This window comes from Chroicocephalus ridibundus, unplaced genomic scaffold (genome assembly GCF_963924245.1).
Source record: "Chroicocephalus ridibundus unplaced genomic scaffold, bChrRid1.1 SCAFFOLD_98, whole genome shotgun sequence".
Taxonomy (NCBI): Eukaryota; Metazoa; Chordata; class Aves; order Charadriiformes; family Laridae; genus Chroicocephalus; species Chroicocephalus ridibundus.
The window spans coordinates 720498-747311 of NW_026961319.1; the positions used below are offsets into that span (position 1 = coordinate 720498).

At 55.0% G+C, this 26814-nt stretch overlaps 1 protein-coding gene across 1 annotated transcript; it reads left to right on the forward strand.

Moving 5' to 3' along the window:
• The first annotated feature begins 7640 nt into the window (after positions 1–7640).
• On the forward strand, positions 7641–8567 carry LOC134509333 (olfactory receptor 14A16-like). Its single transcript, XM_063321811.1, has one exon. It carries the CDS (start codon positions 7641–7643, stop codon positions 8565–8567), a length of 927 nt encoding a protein of 308 aa, XP_063177881.1.
• Positions 8568–26814: the final 18247 nt, after the last annotated feature.

Consider the following 26814-nt stretch of genomic DNA (forward strand, 5'->3'; position numbering starts at 1 on the left):
GTCGCGTGAAACGGGGCCAAGCGGTTTTGGCAGAAGATAAACCCCCTTGCGTTCTAACACTCCTCACCGAGGTGGGAGGCCAGGTGCAGCTAGGTTTAAATTCGGAGTGATGCCCAATTCAGCACTATCAGTCCAATCGCGTTTAATGTGTATTAAACTATTACGATTTGGATACACTAATAGTGGACTGCACCTTCAGTCTAGTCGTACTCCTGAACTAGCACGGTCACTCTCGAGTCTTTGGTCGCGTTCAGTGAGAAAGCGAAACGACCAGCTACTGAAACAGCGCAGTTTATTTAAACAACAGATATACAGGTTCTTTTGGATTGCCGGTGATAAATACACTGTCTGCAAAGCACGTGCAAATAAAGATATTGCTAAGTATACAAACGCGCGACAAAATTATAAACGATACAGCCTGGCTATAAATGTAGGGTAGAGATTCTCTAGAGAAATTTCTAAGTCCCCGAGAAAGCGCTCGGTGTAATCGAAGTCTTACCCAAAGGCGTCCCTATGGGGGGGAAGAAAGGCTCAGCCCGTCGACTGATCCCGGAAATCAGCGGTGGAATTCTTCGCGATGGTGTCTTCCCTGACATCCCCTCTCTCTTGGGCTATTTTTATATTATTTTTTTATCTTCAAAGTGGAGTTTGAGTGACTTTAGTCATACGTACTTTTATTATGATTAATGTATTCAAGGAGGAGTGTTCACACCTCGGGGGCGGACAGCCTCCGGGATGGAGGTGTGTTTTGGTACATTGTGGTGAGCAAAGTTCGCACAAAAGGACAGCATTTCATCAACATTCGACGAAATGTTGGCTCGGGTAGCGTGTAGGCCACTTATCAGTTCCGTAGTACCATCTCGTCCCCATATCTGCTATTCGTCACAAGGGAAGGCCACGGAACAAGCGTGTTCCGTTCCATCCCTCGTGTAGTTTCGCAAACAACCTTGTACAGGGAATCACAGATGTTGCATTCTTCGTGTGCTAGCTGCGGCTGTATTCTACCTCAGAAGCCTCTTGATTTTATGACTTTCCTTAATGTGTGAACAATGCTGTATTTTTGTATTCTTGGCCAATTTAGTAATTATTCCACACCACTGTCATTGCCCAGAGGGGCTACCACAGATGTAGACTGCTCCAGAGCAGGTATTTATATTTAGGCAGATCAATGATGTTGTTGCTTTAGTGTTTCTTTGTTGTGGTACATGCTGCTGTTGTTAGGGAAATCACACAAACACTTGAAGGACAATGGCAGGGTTACCACCTTGGTGGCCCTCCAGTGAGCTGGTTCCTGTTTGCCCTTGTCTCACTGTCACTGGGCAGGGTGTGGTGTAAAAGGTGCTGAGCAGAGCAGGATAATCACTTCTTCTGGCTGTGCTTCTACTCATACAGCCTCAGATGCTGTTGGCCGCCTTTGCTGCTGGCTCTTGTTTGGCCTGATAAAACTCAAGGAGCCCCAGAGCCATTTCCACAGAGCTGTTGCCCAGCCACACAAAATGATCCAAAATGGATCAGAGCAGCCCTGCTCTGACATCAGCCTGGTCTCTCAACATCCTTGGATTCATCCCGTCTGGTCCAATGGACGACCAAAGGTTGACCTTACCTATGTAGCCCCTGACTTGATCTACATCCACTGCTGGATTTTACGTGGGGTTCTTCCCCTTATGCACATGGAACTGGGAGACCTTGCTGGTGAAGATGCGGGCCAAGAGTACCTCGTACCCATCTACACCTACTCTTTGCAAATTCAGCCATGACCACACATTATCTTTCTTTATTGTTTCACTGTTCCTGAAGGAATAACTGCTCATTGTTGTGCCCTTCAAATCCCTTGCAAGTGTCAACTCTACGGGAGTTCTGGCTTTTCTAAAACCAACCATATTCCTCAAGTCCTCCTTTGCTTTCATCCTTGCAGCCTCCTTTTGAATGCTTCCTTTTTTCTATGGCGCTTCCCCGTGAGTGTCTGGTTTCTCCCAGCTCTTCTTCTGATAGCTCTGCTTGTTGTCCTGACTATGGGTATGACCACACTCTGGTACGTGAAAGACACTGTCCTTGCAGACCACTGTACTGCAGACCCTCTGCTGCCCTTCTGTGCTGCTCACACGGGCTCCCCACAAAAAAGTCACAAGACTAGGCCAAAGTCTGCTCCTCTGAGATCTTTCATCTGCATTCTTCTATTATGCTTGTCCTTGGGAGGTGAGACCCCACTATTTCATGGTCACGACACCCAAGGCTAGCACTGGTTTTACATGAAAAACCAACTTTCCAGTAGTTGAAAATGCCCATGGTATCGACGTCCTTTGATTCAGGCATACTGTGATAATCATTGGCATCCCCAAAACTGGACAGAAAAGAAGCCTCATGAAGTTCAGCAAAGGGAAATGCAAGCCCTGGACACAGGGAGAAATAGTCCCCTGCACCAGTACAGGTTGGGGGCTGAGTGAGTGAGAGCTTCTCAACACTTTGGCAGAGCAGTACCTTTGGTGTTCTGGTAGAGCAGCAGCTGACCGAGAGCCAGCAGTGTGCCCTTGCAGCAAAGCAGGCCCCCAGCCTCCTGGGCTGCGTTAGGAAGAGCGGTGCCAGCAGGTCGTGGGAAGTGATCCTTCCTCTCTACTCAACACTGGTGACACACTTCTGTGGTGGTCAAGAATTTACATTTACCTCCTTAACTGTTCCTCAAGAAGGAACTCCGTGTCCTTGTGCCCTTGAAGTCCAGGGGAGCTCTGGCTTTTCTAAAACCTCCCTTATTTCTAAATTCCTCTTTTGTTTTAATCCTTCCTCAGCCTCTCATATGCTTCCTTTTCCTATGGAGCTTTCCCAGGGTGAGACCCCACTATTTCCCAGGTGAGACCCCACAAGTTCATGGTCACGACAGCCAAGGTTGACACTGGTTTTGACATCCATGTCCAGCTCTTCCTTCTTTGAGAGTACAAGATGCAGATGGGTATCACCATTGTAGACCAACCTGGCAGCTGTGCCTTGACCAAGACCTTCCAGAAACCTCCAGGACTGTTTGCATGCTGTTGTGGTCCCCTTCCACTGAATGCCAGGACAATTACAGTCTACAAGGGGACTTTAATAGGTTCTTTATCTCCCACCACAATGTCACTCTTATTAGTCTCTCCCCTGACACTCACCCACCAGGGCTCACCCAAGTTGTTTGTTCCATAGAGGAGCTCCACACATCTCAGCAGCTCCTTCACACAGAGGACACATCCCTCCTGACCTTCCTGGACTCCTGATCATCCTGACCCCACCCAAGACAGCAGCCCAGGCACGTGAGCTGTCCCAACACCCCTCAGCTGTTTTTCCCTCCAAGTGGAAGGAAGAGGTTGCACACACAGCTCCAGCTCCTCCTCTCTGGGCCCCAGTCTGAAGGCATCAGGGGGGCATGGCTGGGCTGCAGCACCTCAGCTGTGGCACATTTGGGTTGAGAGCAGAACCCTGCTTCCAAGGCCCCCACAACTGTGCAAAGGCTTTGCTTCAGAGCAGAGACATGCTGGAGTCTAAGGCAGATGGCTGTGTGAAGAAGAAATGAAGTGCCCACCAAGAGGGCAAACGATGCTCACCCCAATGTCAAAGAGAAACAGAGCTGGGCTGTGTAGTGTGAGCAGGAGAGGGCTTTGCTGTCTGTTGTGTCTCTGCAGCCCTGAGGGCCTGTGCTGGAGGTGAAGCTGATCTCAGGAAGGAAGAGATGATGTTGACAATGTCCTTGAGCGTGGACATCCTGTGATTCAAGCCCACTGTGAAAATCACTGGCCGGATCCATGATTGTATCATCAAGGGGATGGTTAAACCCATAGGGGAGAGAAGAACCAGCAGAGTTTGAGAGTGAAGGAACACGTGTGGAAACCCTGGTGTGATGTGCTTGGTATTCATGCCCTGCCCAGCATCTACCGTAAAGAGAAGGGACAGCCCTTGCGTCAGTGCAGTGGTGGGATTCAGTCAGTGGCCCAAAGGCAGCGCCCCTGTCTGAGATGCCCTGGGGGATGCCTGTCCCACAGCTGGTCTGGATGGGGACGGGGTTCCTGTACAGGACCTGTGCTGTCCATGTCAGCTGCGTGCAGTTGTGCTGCAGAGCCCTGGCACCTCCCAGAGCACCACAGGCCTGAATGTGTCAATTAAAGTAAGATTCAGCTGCCCTGAGTTAGGTTAGGCAATGAAGGGTATGGGAGACATGTGGAAAATACAGCTGATGGAGATCAGAAAGACTCAGCTGTCCCTGTGCCACATGACTCCATTTGGTGAGCTGAATCCCTCTATGGGCTGCCCTGGACATAAGGAAGAGTTACAGGTTCCCATGTCCTACGTGTGGGCACCTTCTGTCATTGAAGTTGGCCAAAGGAATTTCCCACCATCCTCCAGGAAGATGCCCCCAGAGGTCATCCTGTCTCTATGAATTGCTCCACCAGAGCTAGAGCTTGCAGTGACCAGCATGCATCTTGGTCACATCTGGCACCTGATATATCACCGCTTATCTGTACCTGAACATACCCCTCTGGCCCAGCCTATACATTCCTTAGCAAGGGAGCTGAGACAAGGAGCTCACCTGCAGGAGCCTATTTTGGGCACAGGTGAACTGATGCAAAAGGAATCCCACCTTCTGGGTGTTTGAGGTGTGCCTGGGATGGAGCTAACTCCTCTTTTATCCCAGAGGACTACAAAGGCAGGATGAGGTCCCTCCATTGACTCAGATGAATCCCTACCCTCAGAAAAGGTAAAGGAGATTCCTTCCTGGTATTGTCTGGGTGTCCTGTCTAACACTAAAAAGAAAAAGCTATTTTTGGACCTCAGTACCTCTCTGATTGAGAAATGCAAATGTTGGAACAAAATGTCTTTTTGTAATGGGAGAAATAACACTGCAGGAAAGTGTCTCTGCCCAGCTGAGGCAGGGAACAGCAGGGATGACATCAGCAGGTTCCCCTGGAGCCCCAGGGACACCTGGAGGGAGCCCCGAGGGGGCAGAGAAAGGGCTGCCTTGGGCTGGTCCTCTGCTGCTGAGCTGGGCTGGGCTCCTGGCATGGAGGGAGCTGATGGCAAGCGGGCAGCGCTGCAGAGAGACAGCTCTGCCCAGGAGCAGCTCCTCTGCCAAGCGCAGCAGGGCTGAGGGCACTGCCTGCAGGCAGCGAGGGCAGAGGAGGGAGGCAGAGAGGGTGTAAAGGCAGTCTGGGGTGGGAGGAGAGAGGAGAGCTCAGCTGCAGAAAAATCTTCCCAGCCCTGAACAGGGTAAGTCTCTGGCTGCAGGGCAATGCAGCTGCGGTTCCTGGAATGATCTCCTGAAGCTGGCACATCCCACAGCCTCTGGGATCTATCAGGAGGTCTCTCAGAGGTTCCCCAACATAGAGAAAAAGGACTTGCTTTGGAGCAGGGCTTCCCCATGGCTCTGTCAAAGGGACAGGGCACATCAGCTGCCTTCACCCGGGGATGGCTGCAGAGTGTGAAGGTGGGTGTGCAGCCAGGGGTCTGTCCTTCAGAGCAGGGTCCCTGCACCCAAGGGTGCTTTGTGCTGTGGCAGGGACTTATCTCCCGTCAGGATGAGCCCTCGGTTTCCCTGAGGAGCTGCCAGCAGCAGTGCGGGGAGAAGGTGTGGGTGGAAGAGGCAGCTCCTGGCAGGAGAGTGTCCTGCTGTCAAGGGGGTGCTGCGTGGGTCAGGGCTGCTCTCAGCTGCACTTCACCCCCAGGACATTTCTGAGGGCACTTTTCAAGGGGAAGCTCAGGGCAGGAATTACGTTACAGATAAGGAGCTTTCCTGTGTTTGTGTTTTTATTTTCCTAGTGAGAGGGTGGGGAGGTAGAGAAAGGGCTAAATGTATAGGGAGCTCTGAAGTTGGAAGAAGTCAGTGAGACTCCTGAGCTGTAGCTTTGAGTGGTCAGTAGGTCTGCCAGGAACCTCCTGGAGTGCCTTCAGCCACTCCTCTGCCCATGGGCAGCACCAGCATCAGCTCTGCTGGACCCATCGGGGTTGTTCTGACCTGCCCTTTTCCACCTGCAAACAGGAACATGAACCCAGGCAGTGCCCAGCAAACAGGCAGGTTTCTGTGGGGCCAAGGGGAGTGCACAGGGGTTGGGATGGGGTCTGTGAGAGCTGACAGGGAAAAGATATGGGACAGGGAAACACCTCCCAGGAGGAGAATCTCCAGGCAGCAGAATTATTATCAGGGAATGAGAGGAAAGAGAAACCAGAAATGCTGTGGGAGGAAGGATTCATAAAACTCCGTATGATCCCCTCCAATGCAGACCCCTTCCCCTGAGCAAGCCCCCTCACCTCCTCTCCCACCCAGCAAAGCCTCAGCCCTCAGGGCTCTGTGGTTCAAGGCATGACCCTCCTGTGAAGCCAGAGCTCCAGCAGAGCCGTGCTGCAGCTCTCTAACCATGTGCCGTGTGTCCATTTTTCTCTCCAGAGCACAGGGGCTGAGAGAACTGGCCCAGCAAAGTTCATGTTGGGGAGGTGACGGGCACAGCAGGGTAGGGGTAACGCTGTCCTGAGTGCCCGGCTGTCTCTGCCCTGGCCTCTCTCAGCCAGACCCTCACTGCGTTTTTCCTTGTTTCTCCGCTTGTCTGTTATATTGTGATTTTTGTCTTGTTCTCCCAGCCAGGCTCTCTGGGGATGGGAGTTGCAGCAGCCGAGTCAGGCAGCGGTCTTGTGATTTCTCCCATGAAAGTGTTTCCCTGGGAATGAAGTGTCCAAGCTCTCCTCTAACGCGTGGGGCTGTGGGCAAAGTAGTCTATGTGGCTGGGGAATGAGCTGACTCTCCCTTTCTGACATACCATCACTAGGACACTTGGGTATCTCCTTGGGGTGTCCTTCCAAGCACTGAGCTGCCCTCCAGGATGCCAATCCGTCCTGGAGCATCCTGCTGTTACCTGAATGCCCTGTGGAGAAGCGCAGAGACGCTACGACCAAGGAAACGCTGCTGGGTTTGTGAAAGGAGCCATGTGTGTCCTTGGCGAGAAGTGGGGTGCTGAGACCTTGAGAAAGGGTGAGACACTGAGCTCTCGGCAGTGGGTTTCTCTGCTCTCAGCAGTGCCTGGTGTCTTTCCATGTCAACACGCGAGTGCGATTCCCCTCTGTCTCCGAAAGGCCCAAGCAGAGGGCAGCTGGGAACAAGACAGAGGGACAGACCAGCTCCCCTCTCTCTGCACTAACCCTCAGACAATCCCCTTGCCTGGCAGGACTCCCTTTGCTGTCCCTGAATGCAGCAGAAATGGTGAGGGTTTCTGAAATGCAAGAGAATCTCCAGCTGAGACGGGAGAGAGCTGTAGAAGAACCTCTCTCCAACACTCTTGCAACTGTGGTTTCATGGCAATGGGAGTGCAGAGACTGACAAGCCCTTTGTCCATGAGGAGAGGTTTATCTGACAAATTGGAACACCAGGACTGCCCACCCCATTCCCACGAATCTGCTGCTGCAGAGCAGGGCTGACTCCTGGGCAGCCAGCGGGCAGAGGTCCCGCTCCTCCTGGCACACTCGGCCAGAAACAGTCTGAGCTCCAGCCACAGAGCTGAATGATCTCATGTAAATGGAAAAGTGGCAGAGAGTGTGAAGTATGAGAAATGGTGTTGATTTTGCTCAGAAAAGTCGCCCCTAACTTCTCACTGTTCTTTCCTCCTTGTTCAGTGCTCCACACCCAGAGGCACCACATGTCCAACAGCAGCTCCATCAGCCAGTTCCTCCTCCTGGCATTCGCAGGCACACGGGAGCTGCAGCTCTTGCACTTCGGGCTCTTCCTGGGCATCTACCTGGCTGCCCTCCTGGCCAACGGCCTCATCATCACCACCATCGCCTGTGACCACCACCTCCACACCCCCATGTACTTCTTCCTCCTCAACCTCTCTGTTCTTGACCTGGGATCCATCTCCACCACTGTCCCCAAATCCATGGCCAGTTCCCTCTGGGATAACAGGGCCATCTCCTACTGGGGATGTGTAGCACAGGTCTTTTTTTTCTTTTTCTGTGCTGCAGCAGAGTTTTCTCTTCTCACTGTCATGTCCTATGACCGCTACGTTGCCATCTGCAAACCCCTGCACTACGGGACCCTGATGGGCAGCAGAGCTTGTGTCCACATGGCAGCAGCTGCCTGGGGCAGTGGGTTTCTCAATGCTCTGCTGCACACGGCCAGTACATTTTCCCTGCCCCTCTGCCGGGGCAATGCTGTGGACCAGTTCTTCTGTGAGGTCCCCCAGATCCTCAAGCTCTCCTGCTCAGGCTCAGACTACCTCAGGGAAGTTGGGCTACCTGTATTTGGTTGTTTTTTAGTGTTTTTGTGTTTTGTTTTGAATCTGTTGTCCTATGTGCAGATCTTCAGGGCCGTGCTGAGGATCCCCTCTCAGCAGGGACGGCACAAAGCCTTTTCCACGTGCCTCCCTCACCTGGCCGTGGTCTCCCTGTTTGTCAGCACTGGCATCTTTGCCTACCTGAAGCCCCCCTCCATCTCCTCCCCAGTCCTAGATCTGGTGGTGGCAGTGCTGTACTCGCTCATTCCTCCAGCAGTGAACCCCCTCATCTACAGCGTGAGGAACAAAGAGCTCAAGGACGCCCTGAGGAAACTATTTGAATACAATCTTTAGATTAATAAGGTGTCCACTGTGCCAATGGAGCTCCCACTGCATCTCAGGAGAAAGCAGGACTAATTTTCCTTCAAATGTTTCTTTACTTTCTCTTTGTGGGATTTTTTTTTTTCGTTGTTGTTGTTCTTTTGGGTTTTTTTCTTCGTTTGATTGGTTTTATGTGTTTTGGTTTTTTTGTTCTTGACGTTTGTTATTATTATTCTTGGCTTCCTACTGCTTTTTTTCTTGACCCAAAGACCTCGTTTACAGATGGATCCAGGCTCCCTTGTTAGATAAGCTCAGTAAATATACCTGGAAAAAATTATTTATCTCAGCTCCCATCTCTTCACTTCTCTTCTGCAGCTGGGCGAGCTGCCCCAACACATAAAAGGGGTTCAGGAGGAAAATGTCCAACTGCCCCATTAATGATCAGCCCTGGGGACCCTTGGGGCTGCCCCTGGCTGCCTCGCTGGGCACTCTGTCTGTGCCGCCTGCGAGTTGGGGCTGCTGCTTCCCTGGAGCCATGGCCAAGGACAGCAGCAGGACGAGGCCCTTCAGTGCTGGTCTCTCCTCACATCCCCACTGTCCTGCTGTGCCCTTGCCTTTATGTTACCCCTGAGGCCTCGTGTACCTTGTGACAGTCCTGTTGTCTCTACAGTGGCATCCCTGTGACTGTGGGTAGCAGCAGGCGATGAGAACCTCTTTATTAGAGCTGGTCTCTGTGAAAATAGCAGCATAAAATGGCTCCTCAGGGCAGGGCCAGAACGCTGGACGCCTCTTACAAAGCCATTCTCAGGAGTTGCACCCAAGGAGCTGCTCCCTCAAAAGGACTTTTCTCCTCTGTGGTTCTTGATGGTTTCAGGGCAACAGGCTCAGATTCCCATGGGAATAGTTTTTGGACCAAGAGTTGAATGAAGACCTCTCTTCATGGTTGAACATGTCTCCTAAACAGCAACTGGTTTTTGACATATGGGCCTGGCGCTGCCCCACTTGCAGCAGAGCTGGTGCCAGATTTCATCCTGGAGAAGAATTGGAAGCTGCCAGGAGAGCTCAGGGGATCTGCAGGGACAGTGTGGGAGTGTGGGTGGTCAGTGAGGGGCACCTCATCAAATGAGTGACCATCCAAGGGAATGTCTCCCTGAGGAAAAGATGAACCTGTGGAGCCCATGGGCAAACGAGGCCCCTGCAATGCCAGGAGAGGCTGTGAGGAGCCAGCAGGCAAAGGGACAGAAGACTGGAGAGTGGTTCAGGACACCCTCGTGGAAAGCCCCATGGGCTGGATCTCGTGCAGCCCTCCCCTGCCCTTTGTGCCACTGGAGACACCCCTTGGTCCTGCCCAGCCCGGACCTTTCTCACTGAGCCAGGAGGGAAGATGGAAGGGGGCTCAGCACCAGTGATCCCTTTCTGGCTGGGTCTGCTCCTCACCCTGACCAGCATGGCCAGTGCAGGGTCACCCCATGGCCCCAGGGCACCACAGCCCCCTCCCTGTGCAGAGCAGCACCGCCAGATCAGGATCCTGTGGGGAACATGGGGTGCCAGCCTGGATGCACGCACCTGGGGAAACGCTCGCTGGGGAGAAGGGGTGACCAGGGAGAGGAGCAAGGGAGCATTTCTGTGCCTGCCAGGTGCAATTAATGAGAAGGAGACGCCTCATTCTTTAGGCCCCGACTCAGGGCAGGCTGCTCTGTGCCTGGAGCAGGACTCTTGTGCTGGCCTGGGGAGAGGGGCTGGCACTGAGGGGGCAGAGCCAGTCAGTGGTGGGCACCTCCTGGACCCGAGACCATGCACCCTTCATTTTCACCCACCTCCATTGCCTCCTGCCATGTCCAACCTCCAGCCCTGGGGGTGGTGGGGAGGCTGAGACCCCTCTCTGTTCCCCAGCAGCTGCTGTGCCCTTCAGAGGGGCTGGGGCTTTGGGCTGAGCAGCCAGAGCTCTGCAGCAGCCTGCGGTGGGCAGTCCTGTGGGGTCAGTCCAGACTGGACTTCTCTCCTGGGCTGGGTTGGAGAGAAAGCAGGAGAGCTGGGCTTGAAAATGCCCAGGAGAGGACACCACCACTGTTGGCTGAGCTGTGTGCCCATGCAGGGTGAGGACACACTCCAGTGGGTGTGAGGTGCAGAGCTAAGACAACGTGGGTGCAGGAGAGAGGAGGCCGCTCTGTGCCCTTGGTGGTTTGGACAGACTGGGAAGGTGCCCCAGCGCATTTGTCTCTCTCATCACCATGTCCAGCACCGGCCACTCACCCCAGCTGATGGGAGAGGTTTGCTCTCTGGACATCTTCTTCCTCCCACTGATCTCCCTGCCTCTGTCAGAGGAACAGCTAGCCCTGCCCAGCCACTCTTCTTGCCCAGAGGTTGGCAGACCCCAGAGCTGGGCTGTCTGCAGACCCCTGCAAGGGACATGGCTGGGGCTTGGCTGGGGCCTCATCACAGTCTACAGCTTCCTCAAGGGGGACAGCGGAGGGGGAGATGCTGATCTCCTCTCTCCCGTCACCAGCCATAGGAAATGTGGAAACGGAATGAGGCTGCATCAGGGGAAGCTGAGACCAGACGTTAGAAAAAGGTTCTTCACTGGGAGGGTGGTCAGTCACTGGGACAGGCTTCCCAGGGAAGTGGTCACGGCACCAATCCTGTCAAAGTTGAAGGAGAGTCTGCACGACACCCTTAATCACACAGTTTAGTGTTAGGTAGCTCTGCGAGGAGCAGGGAGTTGGACGCAATGATCCTTATGGCTCCCTTCCAACTCGAGATATTCTATGATACTATGATACTATGATCTCCAATGCCAAGAATAGTCCCTCACACCCCCATTTGTCTGTGTGTGTTTGTCTGTTTCTGGGGCAAGTGGGGAGACGAGGGGATCCGAGATGTACTTCGGGATAGACTGCAAATCTAAGACCTGCTCTGGGAGGGACCTAAACCCGATGTGTGTCGTACGGATATATATTTTCCACTAACATAGCCCGCCGTACAAACACAGAGACGTGGCGGGGTTGGGAAGTGAGGTGCAAAGTTCTCCATACGGTGATGGTCCTCAAGAAGACTGCTTTTACTACCTGTCCACACCTTCTTAGGAAACACTCTGCATCAATATCAACTGGAGAATTCTTCTAGCACTTCTGCAAAGAGCTCTTTACACACCTTCCTCCTGAACTACACTCTTGACACTTTTCTAATTAAGTATAAGTATACTTAAGTGTAAGTCTTGAGGAGCACATGTAAATGATGGAAGAGACATGGCTCTATCAGTTTTCTCTGTTAACTGCCAGTCCCAGGCACATCGCTCAGATACACTGGGGCTTCTAGAGGTTTGCGCTGGGTGCTTACGGTCATAGAATCATAGAATCACTTAGGTTTGAAAGGACCTTTAAGATCAGCGAGTCCAACCGTAAACCTAACACTACCAAGTCTGCAGCTAAACCATGTTCCTCAGCACCACATCTACATGTCTTTTAAATACCTCCAGGGATGGTGACTCACCTACTGCCCTGGGCAGCCTCTTCCAATGCTTAACAACCTTGCAGTGAAGAATTTCTTCTTAATTTCTGATTTAAACCTTCCCTGGAATAATTGGAGGCCAATTCTTCTTGTCCTATGGCATGAGAGAAGAGACTGGAACCCCCATCGCTACAGCTGCCTTTCAGGTAGTTGTAGAGAGTGAGAAAGTCTCCCCTCAGCCTCCTTTTTCCCAGAATAAACAACTCCAGTTCCCTCGGACACTCCTCAGAGGACTTGTGCTCTAGACCCCTCACCAGCTTCGTTGCCCTTCCTTGAAGCGCTCCAGCCCCGTAATGTCTTTCTTGTTGTGAGGGGCCCAAAACTGAACACACTATTCGAGGTGGGGCCTCACCAGTGCCGACTTACAAGGGGACAATAACTTCCCTACTTGTGCTGGCCATGCTGTTTCTGATACAAGCCAGGATGCTGTTGGCCTTCTTGGCCACCTGGGCACACTGACGGCTCGTATTCAGCCGGTTGTTGACCAACACCCCCAGGTTCTTTTCTTCTTTCCAGCCACTCTTCCCCAAGCCTGTAGTGCTGCATGGGATTGTTGTGACCCAAGTGCAAGACCCAGCACTTGGCCTGGTTGAACCTCATACCATTGGCCTCGGCCCATCGGTCCAGCCTGGCCAGATCCCTCTCTAGAACCTGCCTACCCTCAAGCAGATGAGCACTCCTGCCTGGCTTGGTGTCGTCTGCAAACTTACTGAGGGTTCACTCGATCCCCTCATCCAGATCATTGATAAAGATATTAAAGAGAACTGGCCCCAGTACCGAGCCCTGGGGAACACCACTTGTGACCAGCCGCCGACTGGATTGAACTCCATTCACCACCACTCTTCGGGCACTGCCATCCGCCTGTTTTTCTGGCCAGTGAAGCGTACGCTCATCCAGCTTTGAGCAGCCACTTTCTCCCAGAGGATGGTGTGGATAATGCTGTCAAAGCTTTACTAAAGTCCAGCTAAATAAGATCCACAGCCTTTCCTTCATCCACTAAGCGAGTCACTTTGTCATAGAATGAGATCGGGTTTGTCAAGCAGGACCTGCCCATGCTGACTGGGCCTCATCCCCTGGTTCTCCTGTACGTGCCGTGTAATTGTGCTCAAGATGAGCTGGTCCATAACCTTTTCTGGCACTGAGGTCAGACTGACAGGCCTGTAGTTCCCCAGATCTTCCTTCCCACCCATCTTGTAGACTGGCGCCACAATTGCTGGCCTCCTGTCACCTAGGACCTCCCCGGTTCTCCAGGACTGCTGCTGAATGATGGAAAGTGGCTTGATGAGCATTTCCGCCGGCTGCCTCAGCACCCTCTGGTGGATCCCATCCGGCTCAATAGACTTGTGTGCATGCTAAGTGGTGTAGCAGGTCACTAACCACTTCCCCTTGGATTATGGGGGCTTCGTTTTGCTCCCTGTCCCTATTTTCCAGCTCAGGGAGTTGTGTACTCCAAGAACAACTGGTCATAGTATGAAAGACTGAAGCAAAGAAGGCATCAACTCCCTCAGCCTTTTCCTCAGCCTTCGTCACTATGTTTCCCCCTGTTGCGTGGAAAGGGGCCAAGCGGTTTTGGCAGAAAATAAACCCCCTTGCGTTCTAACACTCCTCACCGAGGTGGGAGGCCAGGTGCGGCTAGGTTTAAATTCAGAGTGATGCCCAATTCAGCACTATCAGTCCAATCGCGTTTAATATGTATTAAACTATTACGATTTGGATACACTAATAGTGGACTGCACCTTCAGTCTAGTCGTGCTCCTGAACTAGCACGGCCACTCTCGAGTCTTTGGTCGCGTTCAGTGAGAAACCGAAACGACCAGCTACTGAAACAGCGCCGTTTATTTAAACAACAGATATACAGGTTCTTGGGATTGCCGGTGATAAATACACTGTCTGCAAAGCACGTGCAAATGAAAGTATTGTTACCTATACAAAACGCGCGACAAAGTTATAAAGATACAGCCTGGCTGTAAATGTAGAAAAGAGAGTCTCTAGAGAAATTTCTAAGTTTCCCGAGGAAGCATTCGGTGTAATCTAAGTCTTACCCAAAGGCGTCCCTATGGGGGGGAAGAGAGGCTCAGCCCGTCGACTGATCCCAGAAGCCGGCGATGTAATCCTTTGCGATGGTGTCTTCCCTGGGTATCCCCCCTCTCTCGGGCTATTTTTATACTATTTGTTATCTTCAAGGTGGAGTTTGAGTGACTTTAGTCATACATACTTTTATCATGATTGGTGTAAATTTCTCTCGCTTCACAATTAAAGGTATAGTTCACGAGAAATTCAGGGCGCAGGCTCAAGGAGGAGTGGTCGCACCTTGGAGGCGGGTAGCCTTCGGGATGGAGGTATGTTTTGGTATTATAATGACATTATAATGAGCAAAGTTCGCACAAAGGAGAGCATTTCATCAAAATTTGACAAAATGTTGGCTCCCAGTAGCGTATAGGCCGCTTATCTGTTCCGTAGTACCATCTCGTTCCCATACCTGCTATACGTCACAAGGGAAGGCCACGGAACAAGCGCGTTCCCTTCCATCCCTCGTGTAGTTTCGCCTTTTACAGGGGATCGCGGATGTTGCATTCTTTGCATGCCAGTCGCGGCTGGATTCCACCTCAGAAGCCTCTTGATTTTATGACTTTCCTTAATGTGGGAACAATGCTGTACTTTTGTATTGTTTGGCCAATTTAGTAATTATTCCACAGGGGGGGTGAGGGACAAATTTGTGGGTCCTGAAATTTGGGGTGGAGGGCAAATGTGGAGGGCCCCACAGAGTGGAGGGGGTGCCCTATAGAGTGGGAGGGGGTCGCCAGCTGGGTACCAAAGAACACCCCCCGGCCCCCAAACTGGTCCCCACCCAGCCCTGGGAACAACCCCCCCGGCCTTGTTGCCTCCCCCAGGCCTTGGATCCCATCTCTTGGAAGTGCCCGACCGCAGCCGAAGCCCAAAAGGCACCTGCCCGGGGGGGCTGCCAGTCGCAGAGACATGGTGGTGCAGGGGGCAGAGGGGCTTTTTGGAAAGGCCCTGGGGAGAATTCCCAGGACAAGAGGGGAACCCCGTCTCCTCTGTGCCCAGCTGTGCCGCCTCCCTGCTGGTGTCCTAAGGCACCTTCAGGTGACGCGGGCTGATGTCACAGAGGGACGCCGCACGTCCCAGGGAGGTCTCCCCAGCGCCGTGGCGGTGCCGGCACTTCCCGGTGAGGCCTGGGCACTGCTGGGCACTGCTCAGGGGCTCCCCACTGCTGCCCTTCGGAGCTGCTCCACGGCCAGGAGCGGGGTCGGGAGGCAGCTGGGCTGCGCTGGGGGACCCTCGCTGACAGGCAGAGCAGGGGCACGTCGGAGAGGAGTTTTGGGCGAGGAGCTGCAAAGAGCAGCCCTTTTTTCTGAGCTGAGGGCGAGCGGCAAGCGCCATGGAGGGCTGCTGCACCGTGGCCGTCAGCTTGGAGCTGAGCAGCTTGTTCCCCTCCCTCCTGTGTCTCTCCACCAAGGGTAAGAGGTTTGGGAGCTGCTTCCCGAGGGGTCGCAGCGGGGCTGTCAGTGTCAAAAGCTGGAGCTGCTGGGCTGTGGGGGCGGCTGGGCAGGGCTGGGGGCTGCAGCGAGAGCCCCTCCTCAAGGCTCGAGGCACAATGTGGCATCCCGGACTCCCGGGTCGTGGTGCTGGGGCTGCCCTGAGCCCCGAGGCTCCCGTGGGAATGTGCCGGTGCCCTCGCGAGGGAGGCCATCCAGGGCCAGCTTTCCCTGGGAGCTGGTACCTCGTGGGGTTTTGGCCCTGGGATGAAAAATCAGCCCTTCACCTTGGACTGGTCTCCTTTGGGAGAACCTCCCTTCCTCTCCACGGGATCCTCTTGTGCCACCAGGCTGGCAGATGGTGTTCTGGGCTCTGGGGTGCCATCCCTTGGTGGGGGTTAGGTGGCCACAGCCCTGGTGCTGAGTCCTTCCCGTGTCCCCGTTTCTGCTCCAGCCCTGCCCCGGGAGCAGAGTAAGGCTGGCAGTCTGAAACTGGGGCACGGCCCAGCTCCGCAGCCGTGATGGTGCTGTCTGTCTGGGCTGTTTGTGGATGCCTGCATCTGTCACCTCCTGGGCAAGGAGCATGCCGAGAGGCTGTGAGCTGGCTGGCCCCGAGCCTGACACCTCTTTCCCTCGCTTTACAGAGGTCGTGACTATCTGGGATGCTGTGTCTGCGTACATCCTGGGACAGCTGAAGCTGGAGAAGGTGGGCTGGCGTCTTGGTCCCCCTTTGCCCTGGAGAGCCTGGGCCCCGGGGAGCAATCCCTCCCTGAGCATCGGGGCAGCACACCGAGAAGACCCCATCTGCCGAGAGCTGCTACTTGGTCAACCGGGGGAGAAACCAAGTCCCGATCTAGCCCCAGAAAGCATTTGGCAGACGATAGGGCTTTGCCCTTTGCTGTGGTCAGAGTGAAGAGACCAGGCAGAGACACAGGGCATTATGCTGGGCCAGTAATGCCAAGGATAATCCATAGGAATCAGTCCCAGGGGCATTCCCTGTGCTGGAAGTGCCTGGGATCCTCTCTAGCCAAGGGATGTTGGCAAATGTTTTGAGGAGGGGAAGAAAACAAATGGAGAACGCGGGCCTGTTCCAAAGCTTTCCCTTTGCCCCTCTCTGAAGTCCTCACTCATCAGCCCTTGGTCTTTTTCCCGGGCAGGGCGTCCTGCTCCCAGGACTCGGGACCTTCGCTATGGTGCAAGAGCGATTCCAGGGTGAAGAAGAGGTGTTTACGGCTCGAAGACCAGTCTTCCAGCTGAACATGGATGTGGCGTTTCTGCAGGAGCTCACGTTCCCCACAGCGGTTATCCCTGGTGAGAAGGCAGCGGCCACCCACCACTTCCCAGCTCCGTGTCTAGGGGCAGCTGTGTGCTCTCTGCTCCTTGGAAAGGGCCGGGAGAAGCAGAGAGTTGCCTCCAAAGGTCGGGGAACGGCTTGAGCGCCCCCAAAACAAACCACTCCCCAAGAGCTCTGTTGATAAATGACCTTTTCAGTGGCATTTTGTTCGGAATCTTACATGGAAATTGAGCCTGCTGTGGCAGTGACGATGTTCCTCCTCCTTGCAGAGGATGTCGAGATCAAGCCGCTGAACTACAGGTGGCTATCGCGAGCCACCTCCTTCCCGCGGCACATGGTGGAGGACTGCGTGCGAGACACCATACTCCTCTACTCTTGCCAACTGAGGAACAGGCAGCACCTCTCCTTCACCTTCAAGGACATTGGCGTTCTCTCCTGCCAAGACGGTGTGCTGTGCATGCGGTTTTATTACGACTGCGTCACAGCGCTGGAGAGCAAGGCCAGCCGCATGGCACTGCTTCGCACTGTAAGTGTCTCCGCTTTTGAGGGCGCCTCAGTGTCTTTGGGAAGCCCATGGAAGGGTGAGCAAGCCAATCGCCGTTGGCCAGCCTGGATGTGGCAGGGCAGTGACACGCCTTTCCCCGTGCTCACCCCCGCTGACTTCTGCCTCGGCAAAGAAAGTTTCTTCTGAGGTTCTGGGTCCTTGCCCTAGGAACAGCCTGGCGGTGTTATATTGCACAGCCTCGGGGTTTGCTCTGCAGCTTCTCCAGAGCAGAGCAAGGGCTAATGTTCACGGAGGAGGGTTTGGGAGAGGGCTCTTGAGAAGTGGCTTCCTTTTGGAGCAGGACACAGTGCCCGCTTCCTTTGGGAGCCAAGAGAAAACTGCCTTGGGAAGCTTCTAACAGCTCTGTGCCACTTTGCAGAGGCTGTGGGTGCCATGTGCAGCGGTCTCCGGTGGAGCGGCCACCGCTCGGGGGACGCAGGCTGCTCCTGACCGCACGTTCCCGAGGTGAGTGCGGTTCCTCTGCGGCCCTCGACCGACTGAGCGGGCAGCTTCCCAGCTCCTGCTCAGGAGCGCGCGTTGTTGGGGCTCGGCACTCGGCATTGAGTCAGGGATCAGTCCTGAAGCGACTGGTTTCTGGTGAACTAATGCTGCATTTGGGCTACGCGTGTATTCTCACGGCGTGGCCGGGCATTGTGATCGTGTTTCTCACGCCCAGCCTGCCGTCATTCCCATCAGAGAGAAGCAGCTGCGCACGGAGAGGACTTTCAGCTACATCTTCTGGTGTTGGGGGGAGATTGCAAAGAAAACCTCTGCATGGCCACAAAGGGAAAGGGGTGCCGTGCCTCGCACGACAGCCAGGAGGATTGGTGCTGGGCAGCTGCAGAGGGTAGGGGTCACCCTTCTTCAAACCTGTGTCATCACTCGCTTTCCAGCTTTCGGTTCGTTGTGATCAGCACCGCGGCGGCCGAGGCTCTCGCCAACCGGCACAAGAAGGCTGCAGAACAGCAGAGGATCAGAAGAGGTATGGGAACGGGTCCCAGCTCTCCATCCCTTCCCCACGCTGGGTGACACAGCCCGGTTCAAACGCGCTCCCCTCGGGGCTGCTCTAAAGAGCTTCCTCCTTTCCCAGGCACAGCGGGGCATCCGGAGAAGCTGCTGCAGAGGCGGGCAAAGTTTTCCCTCCCCGTGCTGCCAAGCCAGAGTCCAGGCAGAAGGCAGCAAGACCTGGGGGAGAAGACTTCTGCCAGGTGAGACCTCGTTGGATGGGATGAAAGGGATCCTTGAGCCCAGGTAGGAGACACATCCCCTTTGGACACTCCGGCTGGAGGGACTCAGGAAGGTCCCCGACACGTGCCCCACGGTTTTCATGAGCTCGTTTGCCTCATCACAGGCCCCTTAGTGGGGACGATGGCAGACAGGCTCCCCCATCCCACAGCAAACGGCCCCACCTCCCGCGCCTCTTCTTCCAGCCTGGGGAGCTCGGATCCCACGTGAAAATGGGAGACCAACCTGCCCCGGGCTCATGCCGACTCCTGCTGGTGTCTCTTTGCAGTGTGCTCCCCCCGTGTCCAGGCAGCCCCCCCAGGACGAAGGAGACCATCAGGCAGGAGCCTGCGCCTGCAGCCAGGCCCACCGCTGCCATCCCCTCCTCTGAGGGCTTCAGGAGAATGCTGCAGGTACGTGCTCTGCCTTGCTCTAACTGCCGTGCTGCTTGAGACTCGGCAGACGCCTCTGTGTGCAGAGAGCCATCCTGAAAGGGTCCCTCGGCCTCTTTTCATTGTCACCTGTCTGTCACCTCCTTCAGACCTTGACGAAAAGGAAGGCGCTGCACACCCTTCCCGCCTGTTCTTGCCCCCTGGGTCATCACAAAACACTTGATTCTGGCCAGAGGCTACGGACAATGTGCAAGTCCTTTCGAGGTCGTTGACAGTGGAGGTCTTTGGTCCCTCAGCTGTGTCTGCCATGAGCTGAGGAGCCTGGCAGGACTCTGATCTGGGCAGGGGCAAAGCGCTGCCGACTGGGCGGCTGAGGCGAGGGGCACCAACGTGGCTCAGAGCCGGAGGAAGCCCCTGCAGGAGCGCAGACTAATCCTGCCTGTTGCTGCGTCTCCATCCTCTCCAGGAGGTCTGGCAGCTCTCTGCAGAGTGGGAGAAATCCAAGACCCGGTGCGAAGAGCAGCTGCAGCAAGCGAAGGCGGAATCGGCGGCGTGGGAAGCCTGGTCTGCAGGAGAGGACCAAAAGCCGCCCCAGGTACGGGCAGCGATTGACACCACTGAGAGCAGCAGCCACCCTCCCTGTCGGGGCACCCGGGGTGGCGGGTCTCAGGGGGTGGGAGCAGGACTGAGACCCAGCTGCAGGGCAGGGCTCTGCCTGCTCGTCCCCCTGCGGGAGAGATCGGCAGCAGGATGCGAGGGGCAGAAGCAGCCGTCGGCCCGTGATGGCGGACACGTGGTGCTGAGTCTCCCGGCGGCCAGGTCCTGCTGCAGGCTCCTTTTCAGAGGTGCTCTGGCAAAGGGCACCTCTGTTTGCCCTCTGGTTTGCTGAGAGCGTCTCCTCCTTGGCAGGCCCTCGGCACTGGAGGCACTTGGATTCCCCACCCTCCAGCCCAGCCCAGGAGAAAGGAGGCCAGGCAGGGCTGGAGGAAGGCTGGAAACCCTCTCCCAGCAGAGGAGATGGCGGCAGCAGCCCAGCTGCACAGACTCCATCCTGAGTAAGTGCGCGCCTGCTCCGACACAGCCTGGGGCAGTGGAGCAGCGGTGAACACTGGACACCAGCGGATATCCAGGTTCCCTGTCCCTGCATCCTGGGGTTGCACAGGACACCCTCTGATGTCTCCTAACCCGGGCGTGAGCCGGGTTACCCCCACAGCCAAGGCCCAAACTCACCCGCAGGGTGAAAGGGTGGGCGCATGGGGGACAGGGTGGGCGCAGGGGCTGGAGGCGGGGAGAGGCAGAAGGGTCTCCGGCAGAGGCTGAGGGATGACGTTTCCCTGTTGTTGCAGCCCCCTTTCCCCACGAGCCGCCCAGGTCCTCAGAAGGCTGGAGCCGCACCAGGCACGGAGGACCACGTACAAGCACGTCGCTGAGAACAGGAGGTGGCGTCAAGAGCAGCAGAGGCAGCTCCCCTGGTAACTATCTCCACAAAGGGACGGTGCTTCCCCCGGCTGCAGGGCCCTTGCCTCCACTGAGGGCAGCCCTGGGGGAAAGAGGGGATTTCTCTGGCAGCCCTGGTGAGCCAGAAGCAGGTTTTGGAGGCTGGCTTTGGGCTGGGCCTCCCTGACACCCAAGGGGACTGCCTGGGCACCCACAAGTGGCTTTCCATGGGGGACGTAAAAGTACTGGCCAAAGGCAGAGGGATCCCGCTGATGGCTGGCTCTCCCCTTTCTGAACCAGAGAGCACGCCCTTCCCTTGCAGAGTCCTGCCCCAACATACCTTGCCCCCAGGGGGGACACCTGCATGGGACACCCAAGGTCCCAGCCCCACCAGACTCAGCCCCAGGCTGACCAGCTGCACCTGGGACCTTCTCAGGGGCTTGGGCATCAGGGGCCCCTCCTGCTTCACAGACACCTTGAGGCTTCATGGCAAGCAGATCCCAACACAGGTGGCCCGAGCCACGCCTGCAGGACTTCTCTCCCTTCTCCCTGTGCACAGGATCACACGCTTTTCTTTCTTCCTCCCTAGCACTAGATGCTGGTACCGCAGCAGAGGGGAAGGTGCCGGGAGCGGTGGCCGTAGCAGTGGCTGTTAGCCAGGGCGCTGGAGCTTCTCAGCTGCTGAGACGCACCGACAAATACAAAATAAAGAGCTCTGGGGCTGTTCCCAGCCGGACTGACTGGCCTGTGCCTGGCGATGGATCGGTCTAAAGGGGTTATACACAGCCCAGGTGTGATCCCAGAACTGCTCCTCGGGGCAGGAGGGACTCGAGTCCACACATACCCCGCAGCGGGACCACGTGCAGCCCCACTCCTGCACACGCCAACACACAGGCAGCACGACCCAGGAGCCTCTCCCGCTCTTCCCGGGAAACCAGCAGAGCTGGTGCCTCCCTGAAGCGCCTGCACGCTCCTGCAGGCAGCGTGGAGAACCACCAGCAGGGCCAGAAGTCTGTGCGTGATTAGCGGACTGGGACCACCGGGGGAGCGCAGAGGTGCGGTGGGTAGATGGCACGGCGGGAGGGCTGCAGTGCAGGGACGCGGGCTCCTCGGGAAGGGCTGTCTGGGAAGGCGAGGTGGTGGACTTGCCTCCTGCTCGGGGTGGGACAGGAGACAGCAGACAGGTTCAGGGTCAGCAGGCAGACCAAGGTGGGTGCCGTGTTAGCAGGTATCTGCTAGAGAGCTCCTGTTCAGGAGGGGGATGGAGAGGAGGCCTTCTTCAAACAAGTGAAGGAAGCCTCACGTTCACAGGCCCTGGTCCTCACAGGGGGACCTGAACCACCCGGATACCTGCTGGAAGGACAATCCAGCAGGGCTCAAGCAATCGAGGACATTTCTAGAGTGCATTTCCTGGCACGGGTGATGGAGGAATCAAGGAGGGGAGGTGCTCTGCTGGAGACCTTGTACTGGTGAAGGAGGAAGAACTGTGTGGGGATTTGAAAGTCAGTGACCCCGAGACGGTGGAGTTGAGGATGTGGAAGGGAGGGAGAAAGGGCAAAGAACAGGACCACAGCCCTGGCTTTCAGGACAGCAGACTGCAGCTTTTCAGAGATGTGTTTGGAAGATCTACCACTCCTAGACACGGCCCATCCCTCTTCAGAAAAGGCCTGGAGTCTTTTGGATCTTCCCGGTGCTTTGTGTACTCTTCCTCTTTCTGCTCCATCAAACAAAGCCAGGGCTTTCTCAGCAGCTCAGCTGCCTGCACAGCACCTTTGCCTGCCTGCAATCATGGCCTCCTCTCAGTCGCTCTAACGAGCCCCTGGGGAGGCTTTCTCAGGGTTTGCCTCAGAGGGACTCATTCATACTTCAAGGTACTTTCTTTCTTCTCACTTTGACTTCCTGAGAGCTTTGTGCAACCTGAGGCTCAAGGGCTCAGCACCAAATGCACCGTGGGGCTCATTGCAACAAAGAAAGCCTGAACAAACCATGTCTTTTCCCGTAATTCTTTTCTGCTCTCGTACAATTAGCGATGTTTCCTAGTGTACTTATGGAGAAAGATTTCAGAGACCTTCTACTAAAAAGGACTTTCTGTTTTCAAGGGTGTAGTTTGTACTTTTTCAGTTTAGAGAAGAGGTGACAGCAGCATTCTCTGACTGATATGGATGCAGGGTCTCTCCTAAGGAGATCTGGGCTGCTGGCAGAAGCTGTCCCTTGACGTCTGACCCAGGATGGCCACCCTTGCTCCTCACCTCCCCAACCCCACCATGGCTCTCATTGACCACCTGGGACTTGCATCCCTTTTCCTTCCATCACACTTCTCCACCGCAGTCTGCAGCTGGATGTTCCAGCTCCTTTGCACCAGCTCCCACCTGCTTTCCTCAGAGACCTGCTGCACACAGGCAAACAGGGATGTTTTTAGTTTTGAGCAAGCGAAAAACCATGATAGGATTCACTTTTAAAATAAACCACTCCTCAACTGTGTGCCAAGTAGAATCTGCCACCAATGAGGTTCACCTTCCACAAGGCATAACCACGCAAGAAATGTTTTAGAGAGGTAAAAAGTTATCAACTAAGCACAGCTAAAGATTGTGCTAAAGACAGAATGAGGCAGACTACTGGAAGACAGGCAAGCTTTTGACTCCCTGAAGCTCAAAGCATCAAGGGCACATTGCTGACTCATGGTCATCCTGTTGTCCACCAGGACTCCCAGGTCTCTTTCCACAGAGCTGCTCTCCAGCAGGTCACCCCAACCTGTCCTGGTGCATGGGGTTGTTCCTCCCCAGGTGCAGCACCCTACACTTGCCCTTGTTGAACTTCATAAGGTTTCTCTCTGCCCAGATCTCCAACCTGTCCAGGTCTCTCTGGGTGGCGGCACAGCCTTCCAGTGTGTCAGGCACCCCACCCAGCTTGGTGTCATCGGCAAACTTGCTGAGGGTGCACTCTATCCCCTCATCCAGGTCATTGATGAATATGTTGAACAGGACTGGACCCAGTACTGACCCCTGGGGAACACCACTCGTTGCTGACCTCCAACTAGACTCTGTGCCCCTAATCATGACCCTCTGAGCTCTGTCTTTCAACCACTTATCTGTCCGCCTTACTGTCCATTCATCAAGCCCACTCTTCCTAAGCTTCCCTATGAGGATGCTGTGGGAGACCGTGTCGAACGCCTTGCTTAAGTCAAGGTAGACCACATCTACCGCCCTCCCCTCATCTATCCATCTAGTCATGCCATCGTAGAAGGCTATCAGATTAGTCACACATGATTTCCCCTTGGTCAATCCATGCTGAGTACTTCTGATAGCTTTCTTTTCCTCCACGTGCCTTGAGATGACGCCCAGAACGAGCTGTTCCATCTTCTTTCCAGGGATGGAGGTGACGCTGACTGGCCTCTATTTTTTAGCCCTGCTGTGTGAGCTGCTGCAGGCTGGACCAGGAACGACCACAAAACGCAGATGAAAGGGAAACAGGCAGTCTAATCACGATACCTCAGGGACGGGGGAATGTCCTACGCAACACCCGGGCAGAGGCAGTCAGGCAGGGACAGTAGGCACCGCGGCTTGAGACAGAGTCCTTTTCGGCAAAAGCCGTCGGCAGCGCGTCAGTCCTTGGGAGCAAGAGCGGGCGCGGACTCCGTGTTCTCCCTGGAGTTTGAAGGGTTGTAACAAGCATCGTTTTCCCACTGTGCTTCTTCAACACCAGGCCAGCGTTCTCAAGCGGCTGTCTAAGGTGTCCCTGCGTCCACCACACATGAACGCTGTCAAAGTGCAAGTGTTTTTCTTGCAAGCATCCCAGACTGAGTAACAATGATTGTGCTACACGTGTTTTCCGGCATCCGGCGTGTGAATCTCCTGAGGGTGCTAACACTCCTCCTCACCAATCTTCCGTTGCATTCCCACTGCTGCACGCCCTGCCATGGGAAGCAGTTATTGTGCAGCGAACTTGAGAGACGTATCTTCTACACCTATCTGAGTTGCATCTACTTTTTTCTTTTTTATGTTTTTCTTTCTTTTTTTGCCTCTGGTTGCAGTCGAGGTTGTCTGGTTTTGCCATCTTCCCGTGACAATTGCCCTCGATAAGTGCAGGTGCGCTTTGGTTTTCCCCAGTTCCTCTCACAAGGAGTTTGATACAGGAGAAAGCTCTGGGATTCGGGGCGTTCGTTGAGAAAAAGAGAGAAGAGGAATGGGGGGGTTGTTAAAAGCCACGACGCAGTCAAGGTATCTCCCCCACCAGCCCTGCTCCTGCTCAGGAACAAGCTCCTGACAGCGGGCAGGAGCGGCTTTGGAAATCTGAGGCCGGCTGCCGGGGACACGGGGAGGGGGAAGGCTCCTGGCACCCTCTGCATGAGCCGGGCTCCCTTCCCTCTCCACTTCCCTCTGCGCCTGGCTCTCTGTGTGAGGATGTGGAGAGAAGTAGGAGGCCTCCTACCCGCATAGACCGCTGTCGGTATTAAGAAGCAGAGGAGAAAAGCAGTTACGAAACCTTTGTCGTCAGGACCTTGCAGAAAGACGTCACTGGCCAGAGCCTTTGCGGGGCACCGCTATCTCCTGCCTCCCTCACCCAAGACAGGTCAACACTGAACTGAAGGGAGAGCCCCCAGGTCTGTCTCCAACCTCACAGGAAGAAAGGAAAAAATTCCCTCTGAATTTCTGCTACGACACCTCCAAAATTCGCTCAGGACTGTGGGGAGTGCGCAAAACTCAATAAATCTCCGGAAACAGGCCTTTTGGCAGTTTAGGTCTCAGAAGTTCCCTGCAGGTAGATACCGACGCCTACAGGGAAAGGAGAGCAGACGTCTCGGGAGCACAAATCGTGTTCTCCTCCGCTTTTCCAGTTTTGGGGACTGATGAATGGGTGAACAATCGGATGGATCAACGCCCGGCTCCAGAACTGGTGCTACGAGCAGGGCTTTGGGTTCTGTGATCGTAGTTTGATCCGCAGGACGCCGGGCCTGCTCGCGAAGAATGGGAAAAGCCGATCCCGAAAGGGGAAAAGGGCACTAGGCCAAGAGTTAGCACGGCTCACGGACAGGGCTTTAAACTAGAAACGAAGGGGGAAGGGGACAAAACCAGGCCCGCCAGTAACGAGCCTGGGGATAAAGGGCCAAGGATGGGGGTGAAATCGGTGGCCCAGCTCGAGTGCGTCTACACGAATGCACGCAGCACGGGCAACAAACGGGATGAGCTGGAAGCCATCGTGCAGCACGACGGCTGTGATGGCGTCACGGAAACGTGGTGGGATGACTGTCACGACTGGAATGCTGCGATGAAAGGCTACAAGGTCTTCAGAAGGGCCGGGCAAGGGAAGGAGAGGCGGGGTGTGGCTCTGTGCATTAGAGAGTGTTTTGATTGTATAGAGTTAGAGTCCAGTGATGGTAAAGTCGAGTGTTTATGGGTAAGGATGAAGGGGAAGGGAAATAAGGGAGATCTTATGCTGGGAGCGTGCTACAGACCACCCAACCGGGAGGAGGAGACAGATGAAGTCTTCTGTAAGCGGCTGGCTGACGTTTCGCAATCGCCAGCCCTTGTTCTGGTCGGGGACTTCAACCTGCCGCGTATTGCTGGAAACACAACACGGCAGAGAGCGGGCAGGCTGGGAGGTTCCTCAAGCGCATGAAAGAGAACTTCCCGACACAACGGGTGGGTGAGCCTTGCTAGCAAGGGGGTGCCTTGCTGGACCTACTGCTCACGAACAGAGAAGGACCAGTGGGAGATGTGGTGGTCGGAGGCCGTCTTGGGTTCAGTGATCACGAAGTGGCCAAGTTTTCATTTCGTAGCGATGTCAGGAGGGGGGTCAGCAAAACCTCCACCTTGGTCTTCCAGAGGGCGGACTTTGGCTTGTTCAGGACAGTGGTGGAGGGAGTCCCTTGGGAGACAGTCCTGAAGGGCAAAGGGGTCCAGGAAGGCTGGACGCTCTTCAAGAAGGAAATCTTACAGGCCCAGGAGCAGGCTGTCCCCAAGGGTCGCAAGTCTAAAGGGCGGGGAAAATGGCCAGTCTGGATGAATAGGGAAATTCTGACGGAACTTCGGAATAAAAGGAGGGTTTACGACCTTTGGAAGAAGGGAGAGGCAACTCAGGGGGAGTACAGAGATCTCCTTAGGTGGTACAGAGAGAAAATTAGGAAGGCAAAAGCCCAGCTGGAGCTCGACTTGGCCACTAGCATTAAGGACAACCAAAAAAGTGATGGTGTCTTCCCTTGGTGTCGCCCTCCCTCGGGCTCTTCTTACACTACCTGGATATTTTCAAGGAGGAGTTTGAGTAGCTTCAGCCATATGTACTTTTACCAGGACTGGTGTAAATCCTCATCACTTCACAGTTAAAGGTACGGCTCATGAGGAATTTGGGGCGCGGACGCAAGGAAGAGCCATGGCAACCCCGGGAGGCA

Excerpts from the sequence above, each read along its gene's own strand:
- LOC134509333 (XM_063321811.1), top strand. The coding sequence starts at position 7,641 with ATGTCCAACAGCAGCTCCATCAGCCAGTTCCTCCTCCTGGCATTCGCA.